This window comes from Oryx dammah, unplaced genomic scaffold (genome assembly GCF_014754425.2).
Source record: "Oryx dammah isolate SB20612 unplaced genomic scaffold, SCBI_Odam_1.1 HiC_scaffold_26, whole genome shotgun sequence".
NCBI lineage: Eukaryota > Metazoa > Chordata > Mammalia > Artiodactyla > Bovidae > Oryx > Oryx dammah.
In genome coordinates this window covers 76647325-76663148 of record NW_024070210.1, presented here as the reverse complement: position 1 = coordinate 76663148, position 15824 = coordinate 76647325, and the positions used below count along the sequence as shown (strand labels likewise).

Here is a 15824-nt window from a genome sequence, read left to right as displayed (position 1 = left end):
AAGAAGGCGGGTTCCCTCCCTGTGGCTGAGGGAGGAAAACTCAATCTGGATGCAAAACCCAGAAGAAAACGCAGCGGGTGGAGCTTTCTTGAAGGACTGAGCTTCCGTGGGAGCACTTTCAGGAGTGTCTTCACGTGAACTTTTTCCACTGATGAATCCACAGGTATTAATCCATGTGATTTTGTGAATATTAAACAATAAAATTGTGTATAAAGAACAGAGATCGTAAATAGGAAGAAAGGCAAAGGCAGAAGTGGTCAATTTGACAATACTGAGAATTCGTCTTTCTGAAGGCAAGAGAAAATAGAAACAGGATGAGATTAGAGGCAGGCTATGCACACAGTGTGTGTGTGTGTGTGTGTGTGTGTGCATGTGTGTGGTGGTGCTGATGGTGGTGGTATTTGTGACAATACAGAAGAGATGGACATGTTTTTCTACCATCTAAATTTATCCCCCAACAAAGAGGCAAAGAGATATTTTTTAAAGATCTAAAGAAATATAAAATATCTATCTGTACATATGTATGAATATAGAAGAAGAGATAGAAAAACAAAAGAAACTATTCACTTTAGTTACTTCAGAAAGTTGAGATTAAAAGCAAATGGTGAGAATATTAACCTGTTCTCATACACTTCTGTTTGGACTGGTAATTTTTATGTAATAAAGTGAGAACTTGAAAGAAATCGAGAGAAAAGGAGAAAGAGAGGAAGGCTAGAAGGGAACGGAAGGAAGGGACCAAGGGAGAAAAGGATGGAGGGAAGGAAGGAAGGAAGGAAGGAAGAAAAAAGGCAAGGAGGAGGGAGACAAGGAGAGGGAAAGCTATATTTCAAACTACTTCCCAATTGTCACAAAAGGAAATTATCTCTTCAACACATAGTTTTCCCAAGGTAATGTACCCCAAGTTATTATAAAGATAATACAGTATCTTTGCTAAAGAAACGTATACCTCTCATGAGCCCTCTGGATTTATTTCTATTTACTCCACACAGCAGTAGCAGCAGCAGCAGACGCAGCACTTGGTTTTAATAAAAAAGACAACACTGCCATCTTGTGGCCCGATGTAGCACTGCACCTTTGGTAACAAAATTTAAATGAATCTTAGAAATCATCCTGTCTTTGTCCAGCCTTGTTGTTTTACAGTGGAGGCTCCTGAAGCTTATATCACATTCCAAGCTTCATTTCTTCATTTCTAGCCAGTTTCCTAACATTAAGGTGAAGTCACTCAGTCGTGTCCGACTCTTTGCGGCCCCATGGCTCCTCCGTCCATGGGATTCTCCAGGCAAGAATACTGGAGTGGGTTGCCATTTCCTTCTCCAGGGGATCTTCCCGACCCAGGGATTGAACCCAGGTCTCCTGCATTGAAGGCAGACGCTTTAACCTCTGAGCCACCAGAGAAGCCCATTACGCAGATCAAAATTCAGTTCAATTCAGTTCAGTTGCTCAGTTGTGTCCGACTCTTTGCAACCCCATGGACTGCAGCACACCAGGCTTCCCTGTCCATCATCAACACCCAGAGCTTCTCAAACTCGTGTCCATCGAGTCAGTGACGTCATCCAGCCATCTCATCCGCTGTCATCCTCTCCTCCTGCCCTCAGTCTTTCCCAGCATCAGGGTCTTTTCCAGTGGGTCAGTTCTTCGCATCAGGTGGCCAAAGTATTAGAGCTTCAACGTCAATATCAGTCCTTCCAACGAATATTCAGGGTTGATTTCCTTCAAGATGGACTGGTTTGATCTCCTTGCCGCCTAAGGGACTCTTTTGTAAAATAAATAAATGAACATCCAAAGCCACTAACACTGGCATATGCTGCCTAGACCCGCACATGCATGTGAGAATCAGTGTGAGGCCAAATCAAGCCCTGGTAACTCTAAATTTGAGGTTCACATTTGAAAGCAATGCTTTTTTTCTGCCCACAGTATTTAATATGTGTAACAGTTTCTCCTACTCATTCATTCATTCAAAAGTATTTATTGAGAACTTACTATATGTCAGTCAATGTGTGTGTGTTGGGGATTCCTTGGTGAGCAAAACTCCCCCCTCTCATGGAGTCTACGTTCTAGTGAGTGGAGACAATAAACAAGTAAAAGAGTAAATTATAATTTGTCATATGATGCTAAGTGGAGGGGGAGAGTGAGAGAGTCAAGAGACCCTCAATGATCAGGTCACATGTGAAGAGAAACCGGAAGAAATGATGGAGGATCCCTGATGGGTATATGGGGAAAGAAAGTGATCAACTGAGAGATCATAACACCTCTAAGAAACTGGAAATCATCCAGCACTATACTGGCGAGGTAATCCCCCCCAGTCCCATTTCTGGAGGTCTACGAGAAACATTTCCTGCTCGCTTCCCTCAAAACAAAATAATGAGGATGCGGGGAGGGACAATCTCATTAGGGAAACACGTTAGAGTAGTAAATTCCTCTGAGGTTAGAATATTTCTTCAAATCTCTTGGCAGTTTTTTTCCCTTTTATTCAGAGTGAGAGAGGCAACAGCTGATGAAAAGCAATGTAAAATATGACTCAAGAGATATAGAAGTCACACTCATCAAAGAGCCCTGAAAGGCAGGTGCTCTCAAAGATTCTAAATATTTATTTGCCAGGCAAAACTCCTGAAAGAATCCTAAAGGTGCCCAACACATATATGGGAGCCCTTTACAACAGGCTAGACTGATTTTCTGAAGGACATCTCTCCATGTGCTGGACCATTCAACTCAAGGACAGCCAGCCTCCTCCACGATTTTGAAGCTCTGTACATGTGAGTCTACAAGGATGGGATAGCAATCCTGAAACCAGCTCCTTTCAGAATAAGGCCACAAACTAACTATGGAAACTTCAGACATTCTATTGTTTTTCCCAAAATGTTAATCAGTCTCTTTTCCCCATCTTCTTCCTCAACTCTTTCTCAAACTACTAGTATTAAGTTCTTTCTTTCCAAACTTAGGGAATTTCTTTTTTGGGTTGAGAAGTGGTTCAAAAGAAAATGCTATTTTATTTTCATTTCTCTCTCTTTCTCTCATCTCTCATCTGCATCTTTTTATCTCTCTCTCTGGCAGTCACAAAGAACAAAGCTGGGCAGTGATAAAGTAATAGATTTTGTGAAGAAAATTCTTTGGTAATTTCGCAAACATAAATAGGCAAGATTCTTAGTCTTTCCTTTCTCCAATGAAGAGGATACAAAGTAGCATTCTATAAGCAAACTCATTCTTTTTAACCTTCCCAGATGGCGCTCTAGGAAAGAAACCCCCTTTCAGTGCAGTAGACACAGGTTTGATCCCTGGGCGGGGAAGATCCCAGAGAGGGGGGCAGGGCAACCCACTCCAGTATTCTTGCCTGGAGAATCCCATGGACAGAGGAGCCTGATGGGCTACAGTCCACAGAGTCACAAAGAGTAGGACATGATTGAAGCGACTTAGCACACAAGCACACACAGAAGGACAAGAGCCTCTTCTGAAAAGAGAGAAAATTTGTCTGCTGCTAAGTCACTTCAGTCGTGTCCGACTCTGTGCGACCCCATAGACGGCAGCCTACCAGGCTCCGCCGTCCCTGGGATTCTCCAGGCAAGAACACTGGAGTGGGTTGCCATTTCTTTCTCCAGTGCATGAAAGTGAAAAGTGAATGGGAAGTCGCTCAGTTGTGTCCGACTCTTAGCGACCCCATGGACTGCAGCCTACCTGGGTCCTCCGTCCGTGGGATTTTCCAGGCAAGAGTACTGGAGTGGGGTGCCATCGCCTTCTAGGCCACCCCATACTCTATCCATTTCCCCTCGTGTGCTCGGTCACTCAGTCTTGTCCAACTCTTTGGGACCCTATGGACTGTAGCCCGCCAGGCTCCTCTGTCCATGGGATTCTCCCTGCAGGAATACTGGAGTGGGTTGCCACTTCCTTCTCTGATCCACTTTCCCTACTCTGCCCTAGCTCTACCAGGATGTTTAGTTACTAAATGGATAATGAAGGAAAGGGAATATACTCTCCAGAAACAGTTTTGGGGTGGGCCTTGTCCTAGGGGTAAATACAGAAGTCCTCTGATCCCAGTGTGTCTAACAAAAACACTAGACCAGTCTTCATTCCTCCTCTTCAAGATTTTATAACTGTTCCCAATAGCCCAGTTCCCAAAATTTAGCTGTAGAAATTCAAAGTTTCAAACAGTTTGATGGAAGGCCGCTCTCCTCTAAGTCTTCTAAATGGGAAGGTTACTGCAAGAGATATGCTCACAACAAACTGGCCTGATTTGGGGATGGGAAGTGGAGGGATACCCACTCCAGTGTTCTTGCCTGGAGAGTCCCAGGGACGGGGGAGCCTGGTGGGCTGCCATCTATGGGGTCGCACAGAGTCGGACACGACTGAAGTGGTGCAGCAGCAGCAGCAGCAGCAGTGGAGGGATGGGAGGCTCAGAAAGCAGCCCAGCCTGTGATCCTGTGGGTCTATAGAGCTCTCTAGAAGGTGCCCTTGTTCCCCCTCAACCTGGTCCTTATCTTCTCAGTATCGCTTTTTCACTAACACCCCCCACAGCCTTTCCCTAGAGTTTCCAGGATAATTGATTTTCAAGTGTGTATTTTTTATTCTCTAGTATCACTGGGCCCTTATTTTCAGGTGTTTTTTAATACTGAATTTTAACACTTTGCTATTTTTATATGCTTTATATTTCATTTCTGACCATTTTGCCACATGATTTTAGCAACATCGAAAAGTCTAAAACTTGGGAAATTTTTAGTTTGTTACCTGATTGGCTACACTAAAATTGTTTTTAATTTTTTTAAATTCTTTAAGTCTGTCTATTCCTTTACTTTAAATATACTAAGTTTCCATAGCTAAAGAACAGGAGCAGACCTAAAACAAAAAGACACATGAAGCTGCAGAAGAGGGACCAGGGAGGGGTGGGGCGGTGGGGACAGACTCTTTCTCTCATCAAGAGATTTAATCCTTCATCAAACACATTACCTGTTTCTTCCAAATCCACCTTCTGGAAATCTACTCTGCCCATCTCTCTAAATCACAGATTGCCCTCCTATGCAGCCCCTGAACACACCATACCCTAAGTCAAAGCTGCCATCCTCTCCCTGAACATAGAGGTAAAGGAAGTTTTCATCCAACAGGGCATCTAGGAGAGGTGGAACCAGATTTATGCACAACAAATGGGAAAAATCCGACTGGAAAAGCAGATAAATTAGGGAGAATTTTTTCACTATACATAAATACACATTATGGAAGTCCTCCAAACAGTTCTCCCAGTGCTACAGTTCGGTCTGATTTGATATACAATTGATTTTCGTAAAACATTTCAGGAACATATTGCTTGCCTAAATGGAAGTACACTGGTATTACACATATATATTGACAAAAATAAAAATTACCTTGGTTCATTATTTGCATTTTAAACATAATCTTAATCCAACTCTTTCTATCCCTTCACTGTATTCTAGCCAAATAGTCTTCCAATTAGTTGTCAAATAAATCGAAGTGTCTTCCTGAAACTCAGGCAGTGAAAACCTGGTGTTTCTTCTTTCTTTGCAAGCAGAGGGTATGCTTAATATTTTCTATGACTTCTGAAGAACCAGGTTTATTATGTATCATTATTACTATTAATAGCTCTTAAATGTTAAATTATGAATTATGTTATTTTATAAAATAACCACAATAAAATATCTTGATGGCTTTTCTGATGGAGAGTAAATGGTTAAATCTACTAATATTCCCACATAATTTATAATTGATCTCTATTATATTAATTGCTTCTTCAAAATAGACATTTAAGTAACAAATTTACTTTATTGCAAAATGACAGATGATAGCACTCAAACCCTAGTAGGAGGAAAAAAAAATCTCTTTCAAATAGAATATTTGACAAAATGAATGAAACAAACATATATCATCGCTCTGTTTTTTCTTATCCTGTGGATTAGGTACTTCAAATTCTTTTCAAGTATTTAGAGAGTGTTATTGTATGGTAAACTGCAACATATGATAGACCCATGAACAACACAGGTTTGAGCTATGCAGATTCACATATAACTGGATTTTTTTCAATATAGTACCTGTATTTTCAATTTACAAAGATTTAAATTAATTAGGTTAGAGGGAAAGTCATGAAAATTTGTTCCATTAGAGATCACAACATGTGGAATCAAAAGGTCCAGTCCTGACCCTATCCAAAGTGTTTATGCTTCTCACCTCTTGGTAACACACTTATCAATTTCTTTGTGGGGTTTGGGGGGTTGTTTTTTTAATTGAAGTACAGTTGATTTACAATGTTATGTTAAATTTTGCTGTACAGCAAAATGATTCAGTTATACATACATATATATACATTCTTTTTTTATATCTTTTTCCATTATGATTTATCACAGACTATTAATCAGTTTGTGAGGCAGAGATAGCAATACTCAATTTTTAACTGCACAGAGGTCAGTGACTCTAACCCTCATGTTGTTCAAAAGCCAATAATATATCTAGACCAAGATCTAGCTATAATTCTCTATATATGTACAAACTGAAGATTAAGTCCAGCATTAATCAAAGCTTGTACAATAAACAGTAAGAATTCCTCTGAAACACTTTACCAGAAAATGCAGTCCCAAACCAATGAACCACATAAATCAACCAATAAATCTAAATGATATCCTGGAGCAATTAAAAAATGTGAAAGGTCTTTGGAGTTTTTTATAACAAAACTAGACCCATAATGCATCAGAATGAGATGGTCCCTTGCCAGCCAGAGGGTGGGCCCATGAGTCAGAGAAAGAAGCACTGTGTCGTATCAGTAGGATTTGGCAACATTTATTCAATCACTTTCCTAGGTAGCTTAAATGGTAAAGAATCTGCCCACAATGCAGGAGACCTGGGTTCGATCCCTGGGTCGGTAAGATCTCCTGGAGAAGAGCATGGCAACCCACTCTAGTATTCTTGCCTGGAGAATTCCATGGATAGAGGAGCCTGGTGGGCTACAGTCCACGGGGTCGCAAAGAGTCAGACACGACTGAGTGACTTTCTTTCACTTTCATTCAATCAGCTATTCAGAAAATAATTATCACTTTTACTGTACTAGAGAGGATGACTAATGGAAGAGACATTAGACAACTTAGGCAACAGCAATACGATGTGATACATGTTCTGAAAGTTTAAGCATGGTCCTTGGGAAACAGGAAAGTCCTTTTGAAGATGAGGCCCTCCAAACACAGTCCTGAAACAAAAGTGGGCGTTACGTAGGTGAAGGGGGCAGATAGGCAGTGGGTGCACATGTTCGAGGCTAGAGCACTGAACTGTGAGAGCACTGAGGAAGTCTGTGTATCTGAACATCAAGAAGGAATTACAGTGGGTATGATGGAGTAACAAACAAGGACCAGAAAATGAATATTTTTGCAAGCTATGGTGAGGAGATGAGATTTCAGCTGAGGACAAAGAGGGGGCATGGCAGTAATGGTAAGTGGAGGAGCAAGTAGATATGGTCATTCTGGGATATGCATTCCACACTCCTCTGTTTCAGCCTTAGCTCCTCTTTGGTGAACATATTTTTTGCTTGGAGTTAATGCTACTGCCTATCATTCACACGTTCTCCTCTTCCTTGATCTGCCAAATGATGCTTCTCAGTAGATAAGAGTTTCCATTCACCTAGAATACGAACCGGCCTATGGGTGATTTATCTTATCAAGTAAACCAAAATGACTAATGACAATGCCACCTCTCCTTTTAGAAAAAAAATTTAATAGTATTCAGTTTATCTCATAACTCTCTGGAATTAATCATCAGGAAAAAGCATTCTCCCATCGCATTTCTGTGTTGTATTTCCCTTGCCTGACTTCATCATTCATCTTAGCAGACTACAGAAGAACATGGGAAAGACCAGAAACACATCCCTGGACACTGTGGTAACAGATTTCATTCTCCTGGGCTTATCTCACCCCCCGAGGCTGAGGATTCTCCTCTTCTTGGTCTTCTTCATCATTTACATCCTGACTCAGCTGGGCAACCTCCTCATTTTGCTCACTGTGTGGGCTAACCCAAAGCTCCACACTCGCCCCATGTACATCCTCCTGGGCGTGCTCTCATTCCTGGACATGTGGCTCTCCTCTGTCATCGTTCCTCGAATTATTCTAAACTTTACTCCCGCCAGCAAGAGAATCCCGTTTGGTGGCTGTGTGGCTCAACTGTATTTCTTTCATTTCCTGGGCAGCACTCAGTGCTTCCTCTACACCTTGATGGCCTAAGACAGGTACCTGGCAATATGCCAGCCCCTGCGCTACCCCATGCTCATGAATGGGAGGTTATGCACCATCCTTGTGGCTGGAGCTTGGGTGGCTGGCTCCATTCATGGGTCCATCCAGGCCACCCTGACATTCCGCCTGCCCTACTGTGGGCCCAACCAGGTGGATTACTTTATCTGTGACATCCCTGCAGTATTGAGACTGGCCTGTGCAGACACATCTGTCAATGAGCGTGTGACTTTTGTGGACATCGGGGTAGTGGCCGCCAGTTGCTTCGTGTTAATCCTGCTCTCCTATGCCAACATAGTCCACGCCGTCCTGCAGATGCACACTGCTGATGGGCGGCGCCGAGCCTTCTCCACCTGTGGCTCCCACCTAACCGTGGTCACAGTCTACTATGTCCCCTGTACTTTCATCTACCTGCGGGCTGGCTCCAAGAGTCCCCTGGATGGGGCAGTGGCTGTGTTTTACACTGTTGTCACTCCATTACTGAACCCCCTCATCTACACACTGAGGAACCAGGAAGTGAAGTCTGCTCTGAAGAGACTAGCCTCAGGTAGAGGGGCTGGGAGTGAAAATAAGTAACTAGAGGCTCAGGGACTACCTACATCACCATTAATACCTTTCTTTTCAGAAGTTGCTGCATATGGCAGATGTTCAAAAGCTGTTCATGATCTAAACTGTACTGAATTTAATTCTCTTTAGAAGAAACTTCTGAATTCTTTGGATTCATAATCTTTTCATTTCATTAAACTCGGCCAAATTGGTTTGACATTATTTGTTTCGCAATAAATGGATACACTCCTTCTACCACCTTTTGACTACCTTGTGAGACAAGAAAATGTCTTTCAAAGGTTAAATAAGATGTCAACTTCTTTGAGGTAAATTATGTCAGAAAATGTGAAAGGGAAAAAATAAGACATAATGCTATCGTAGCCCCTTTTTCATCCTCTTTGCCCCTAAACCTAGACTTCTATAAATTCCGTATTTCTTTGCTTATTCACGGCATTAACATTCCCAAGCACTTCAACCCAGAAATACTGGATCATCTGTATTTCCTTCCTGTCCCTTACCCTCCCCATGTGCTAAGACATCAAATTCTGTCCATCTTTAGGAAGTCTCTCTTAATACCTAACTAGTCACATGTATATATGTATAACTTCTTTAAAGTGTAGGCATATATAGGATGAACTTCAAAATTGTTTACATTCGGGATTGCAATGGGAAAGTGGAGTAAGGGGATTTTATTTCTTGTACATCTCTGTGCTACTCAACATTAAAATGAGCAAGTTTTGTTATTAAATTTAAAAGAAACGAAAAGCAGATGAGACTTGAAAGAAGAAAGACATAAGAAGAAGAAAGAGGTGGGAAAAAGAGGAAGGAAGAAAAGAACAGAAGGAAAAAGAATAAAAAAGGACAGCCTCAAACATATCTTAAACTATATATTAAAACATTCCAGAAAAGAATTTCCTATGATCTCTGATGCTGCTGCTGCTAAGTCGCTTCAGTCGTGTCCGACTCTGTGCGACCCCATAGACGGCAGCCCACCAGGCTTCCCCGTCCCTGGGATTCTCCAGGCAAGAACACTGGAGTGGGTTGCCATTTCCTTCTCCAATGCATGAAAATGAAAAGTGAAAGTGAAGTCGCTGAGTTGTGTCCAACTCTCAGCGACCCCATGGACTGCAGATGATCTCTGATATATATGTTTTAATACCCACCAGTCTCTGATTAATACAATTTACTATTAAAGGCAGCTACAATTAAAAAAAAAAAAACAGACAATGACAAGTGTTGTCTAGCTGTGGAGAAATTTGGCAATATAAAATGGTAAAGCCATTTAAAAATCAACTTGGCAATTGTTCAAAATGTTAAACATAGAATTTCCATATTCTACTCCCAGGTATATTCCAAAAGAAATGGAACCATATGCTTACAAACACAAAAGAAAAACTTGTGCATGAGTGTTCATAGCAGCACTAAAACAGCCTAAATATGTAACCAAATAAAATGTCTCTCAACTAATAAAAAGCTAAACAAAATGCAGTATAGCTATAAAATGGAATAGCAATCAGCCAGAAAAAGGAATGGAGTTCCGATATGCAACTACACGGATGAAACTTGAAAACGCTATGCCAAGTCACAGTTACGAGACACAAAAGGCCACATATTACATGATTTCACTTATGTGAAATGCTCAGAATAGGCAAATCCATAGAAACAGAGGGTAGATCAGTGTTCACCAGGAGTGGGGTGGAGGAGGGTTTGGGGACAAATGAAGTTATTCAAGAGTTAGACAGGAGTGATCAATCCACGACTTTGTAAATATGCCAAGAACAACCGAATTATACAGATTGAAAAGGTGAACTCTACAACATTTGTATTAACTTCAATAAAGTTATTATTTTTAACTTGTTTAAATCAATGTTGATACATATTGGAGAATTCACTATAGTTGAAATCAATACATTTTGAAAAAAAAAAAAAACCTATTTATTGAGCTCTGCTGTGAACACAGTCCTGTTTTGGAGCCTGTTGTCTGACTGGGATTTTGAATCTTTATTGCTCATTTTTGTCATGCAAAGTCAGCATCATCTCCCCTCATGGAAGGCCTGTGGAATCAAGAATGTTGAAGCTACTCTGGGTCCATGGGAAAGTCAGGCTTTCCTTGGCTTTCATGAGTGTGTACTAATTCCTCATTTACATCTGAATCCACCCTCTTGTATATCAGCAGACTTGTCCAACAGTCAGTGGATAACAAATGTGTTGGAACCCAGGTAACAAAGATTAGTTCAACCACTGAAAATTAAGTGCATTTTCAATGCATTTTTTGAGTAGAAAGTGGGTAAATGTGTGGTCCAACAACACTTCAAAAAAAAAAGGATCACAGAAATTAGAGATTATGTCTTTCATCCAACAGATAGTGTTGTTCTCCATAGTTCACTTTCTAGATAATGTAGAAATGATTTCTCCTTGCTGTCACAGCAAAAAAAAATAATGACGATCAGGGGACCGAGTTCTCTTGAGGGAAATGTTTTGGGTAGAATTCCCAAGAGGTAAATAATTTCCTACAAATCTCTTGACAGTGTTTTGTTTAAAAAAAAAAAAAAAAAGTCAGTCAAAGGAGATCCAGTTAATAATTTAACCAACATAAAATCCAAGACATTTAAGTAGAGAAGTCACAATCTATAAAGAGCCTCCAAGGGCAGGAGGTCTCAGAGATAATCAAAAGAGTCAGTGTGTCAATTCCATTCCAAAGCAGAGATCCAGTGAGCCATCACCACAAGCCCAGAGATGCTCTGGACGAGGCTGTCCTGACCTGCAGGGGCATTCTACCCAAGAAGGGCCAGCCTCCACCAAGATTTTGCTGCTGTGTTCATGTGAGTTCAAACTGGAAAGCATTTCTAAAGTCAGGTCAGTTCACAATAGGAGCAAAGACATAGTTTAGAAACCACAAAATTTCAGGAACTTTGTTGAAAATCATATTTAGGTTGTCTCTTTTCCTTATCTTTTTTCCTTACTTCATCCTCTGCTCACAGAGTTCATATGATAAGTGTATCAAGTCTGAACCAAATGAGCCTCTCTCCAGATTTGGGAACTTTCTTCTTTGAACTGAAAAAAAAAATAGCATTTATCTTTAATTTTCTCTATTTAGGGAAGAAAGGAAAGCAGTATAAATGACGCAACAGACTCAGTATTACAGAGCAAACACAGAAAGAGTTCCCTAACCCTGCTTCTCCCAGGGATGAGTACATTGGGTGAACGTAATTGAAGTTTGGAAGGCCTTCCATTTCAAGTATCTTTCCTTCAAAAAAACAGAAAAACTTTTTCTTTTGTATTGTGGTACAGCCGATTAATAATGTCGTGAGAGTTTCAGGTGAATAGTAAAGGGATTCAGCCATACATATATATGTATCCATTCTTCCCCAAACCCCCTCCCATTTAGACTGCTATATAATACTGAGCAGAGTTCCATATACTATACAGTAGGTCCATGTTGGTTATCCATTTTAAATATAGCAGTGTGTACATGTCCATCCCAAACTCCCAACTATCCCTTCCTCCATCATTCCCACCAGCAACCATAAGTTCATTCTCTGTCTCTGTTTTGTAAGTTCATTTCTATCATTTTTTAGATTCCACATATAAGAGATGTCGTACGATATTTCTCCTTAAAGCACCTTTTCTTAAGCAAGATTTTTTTTAACGTGCAGGACAAAGACGCTGACAGGATAATCAGAGTGATAAAATATGGATTCTGCCTCCCGACTGAATCCAAACACTGTTCACTGTCCTTGCTCTACCTCTCTGCTCATGCTGCCTCACAGCCTGAAAGGGCTATGATCTGAGTCTTGTCCAAAAGATTATCAAGGTTAAAAGGCCCAGTGATGAGTCCTTCCACATCCTTCAGTCCTAGTGATTTATATCATCTCTTGACAGGAAGAGTCCCAACTCAAAATGTCCCATACAAAACCCCAGTTCGTTGTAGACATGCCAGAAAGAGGCCAACCCTTTGAGATAATCTGATTTATTTCAAAGTGAAAGAGACATTGCTAGCAAAGGGCTCAAAGTGAGTGAGCCTTTGGGCGAAGGGGAGCCAAGACAACAGTTTATCCTATGACTTCCTACCTGACCTAGTAAGAAGGTCTCATTTCTCCCTGACTTTGCTTTTGCATTGCCACCTTCTTACATTCCACTCCCAGCAGCCTCTCCCTTGAATGCCACGCCAAAAATACTTTTTATGTAAAATGTAGATGCACTTTGTTTACCTCCTAGACTCTGGTCATCAGACAAAAGCATTCTTCCATCGCATTTCTGTGTTGTATTTCCCTTGCCTGACTTCATCATTCATCTTAGCAGACTACAGAAGAACATGGGAAAGACCAGAAACACATCCCTGGACACTGTGGTAACAGATTTCATTCTCCTGGGCTTATCTCACCCCCTGAGGCTGAGGATTCTCCTCTTCTTGGTCTTCTTCATCATTTACATCCTGACTCAACTGGGCAACCTCCTCATTTTGCTCACTGTGTGGGCTAACCCAAAGCTCCACACTCGCCCCATGTACATCCTCCTGGGCGTGCTCTCATTCCTGGACATGTGGCTCTCCTCTGTCATCGTTCCTCGAATTATTCTAAACTTTACTCCCGCCAGCAAGAGAATCCCGTTTGGTGGCTGTGTGGCTCAACTGTATTTCTTTCATTTCCTGGGCAGCACTCAGTGCTTCCTCTACACCTTGATGGCCTATGACAGGTACCTGGCAATATGCCAGCCCCTGCGCTACCCCATGCTCATGAATGGGAGGTTATGCACCATCCTTGTGGCTGGAGCTTGGGTGGCTGGCTCCATTCATGGGTCCATCCAGGCCACCCTGACATTCCGCCTGCCCTACTGTGGGCCCAACCAGGTGGATTACTTTATCTGTGACATCCCTGCAGTATTGAGACTGGCCTGTGCAGACACATCTGTCAATGAGCGTGTGACTTTTGTGGACATCGGGGTAGTGGCCGCCAGTTGCTTCGTGTTAATCCTGCTCTCCTATGCCAACATAGTCCACGCCGTCCTGCAGATGCACACTGCTGATGGGCGGCGCCGAGCCTTCTCCACCTGTGGCTCCCACCTAACCGTGGTCACAGTCTACTATGTCCCCTGTACTTTCATCTACCTGCGGGCTGGCTCCAAGAGTCCCCTGGATGGGGCAGTGGCTGTGTTTTACACTGTTGTCACTCCATTACTGAACCCCCTCATCTACACACTGAGGAACCAGGAAGTGAAGTCCGCTCTGAAGAGACTAGCCTCAGGTAGAGGGGCTGGGAGTGAAAATAAGTAACTAGAGGCTCAGGGACTACCTACATCATCACTGCTACAGCTCTTTTTAGCAACTGCTGCATGTGGCAGATGTTCAAAAGCAGTTTTGGTTTAAGCTGAATTGAGTGTAATTCTATTAGGAAGAAGCTTCTAGTGCTATGGTGCGTACATGCTCAGTTGTATCCGACTCTTTGTGACTCAATGTACCATAGCCTATCAGGCTCTTCTGTCCGTGGGCTTCTCCAGGCAAGAATACTGGAGTGGGTAGCCATTCCCTTCTCCAGTAAATCTTCCCAATCCAGAGATTGAATCCGGGTCTCCTGCACTGCAGGCAGATTCTTTGAGCCAGCAGGGAAGCCTGAAACAATAATCACAGGCTGGCGTGTGTTATATTCAAATCAGAGTCTTTGGAGAAAAGAAAGGGTATTTCACTGGTGTTTGTGCCACAGCCCCCTTTTCCCTAATGTCTATTAATTGGCACTGTAGTAGAGATAGCTACCTGCCCACCAGGATCCAGTCTCTCCTTCTTCCCTAGCCAGATAACTGTAGATGGAGCAGGGCTTCCAGGTATGGTCATATTTCAGAGTTCTCCCAAACTGAGTAAGAGAAGAGTTTACGTGTATGTGTAATCCTTCCAGGTCTGGCCCTCAAACCTGGCACGGGAACTTTTCCATGATTTTTCCTACTCTGAGCTGGAATTAGCATACAACAGGGACCCAGCTTCATCAGCAGTACCTTGTAACCAAGTGGAAATGAATCACCTGCCAACTTGGAGCATTCCCTTAAGAATTTTAAGTGAAAGAAAATAGACCTCTAACTTCTTTAATCCACTGTTTTTTTTACTCAGTTACTTTGTTAGCAGTTTCATCTCATCCTAATTAATACTTTATTCAATCAATAATTTTTAACTGAAAATTAAAACAGCACCAGGAAAGTCTTTTGAATTTCATTTAAATTATCCGAAGCACCCAGAAAACTTTTTGTCCAGTTACTATAATGCCCAGTAGCCATAGATCTGGAGTCCACCTGTTCCATCATTCAGTGGGCCAGTCAGTTAATCAAGCAATGTCCTTCTGACCAGGTCAGGGTGATATAAATAGCCTTGATTTATCCTTTATGATATGTCCTGCTCTTATCTGGAGGAACAAGAAATACAGGGCAGTATACGAGCAGGTGTCAATAACTCCTTCCAGAAAATGAAGGACCAGGTAAATATGTTCTTTCATTTGCTGACAGTTTTTTCACCCATTTAGATGTATGAGGTCATGCTAAGCCAGTTTGAGGGGAGATTTTTTGTTTCACTTCAGTGAAGTACATATTGTATAAACATTACCATTTTAATAATTTTTAAGTGTACAGTTCAGTGGTATGAAATACATTCACATCATTGTGCAACCATCATGACCACCCATGTCCATAACTCCTTTCACTCTATAAAACTGAAACTCAACACCCATCAAACAATAACTCTTATTCTCCCCTTCCACAAGCCCCTGGCAATCATCTTTACGCATTCTGTCTCTATGATTTTGACTTTCTTAAATACCTCATACAGTGTTTGTCTTTTTGTGATTGGCTTATTTCATTTAGTATAATGTCTTTCAGGTTCATCCATGCTGTGGCATATTGTGGAATTTTCTTCATTTTTAAGGCAAAATAATATTCTGTTGTATGTATAGGCCATATTTGTATTTCCATTGATGGACTCTGAGATTGTTTCCACACTTTCAGTTCAGTTCAGTTCAGTTCAGTCGCTCAGTCGTGTCCGACTCTTTGCGACCCCATGAATCGCAGCAGGCCAGGCCTCCCTGTCCATCACCAACT

General features: G+C 41.7%; 2 protein-coding genes across 2 annotated transcripts; both read left to right on the top strand.

The window, feature by feature from the left end:
* The first annotated feature begins 7823 nt into the window (after positions 1 to 7823).
* LOC120853380 (olfactory receptor 10G2-like) lies at positions 7824 to 8780 on the top strand. The gene is given in 1 exon segment (XM_040227188.1): positions 7824 to 8780. A coding segment is annotated over 1 exon segment (957 nt).
* A 4285-nt stretch (positions 8781 to 13065) lies between these two features.
* LOC120853379 (olfactory receptor 10G2-like) lies at positions 13066 to 14022 on the top strand. The gene has a single exon (XM_040227187.1). The coding sequence runs from the start codon at positions 13066 to 13068 to the stop codon at positions 14020 to 14022; it is 957 nt and encodes a 318-aa protein (XP_040083121.1).
* Positions 14023 to 15824: the final 1802 nt, after the last annotated feature.

What these genes read in the sequence shown, in the direction of transcription:
- LOC120853379 (XM_040227187.1), top strand. Translation starts at nt 13,066, where the DNA reads ATGGGAAAGACCAGAAACACATCCCTGGACACTGTGGTAACAGATTTC.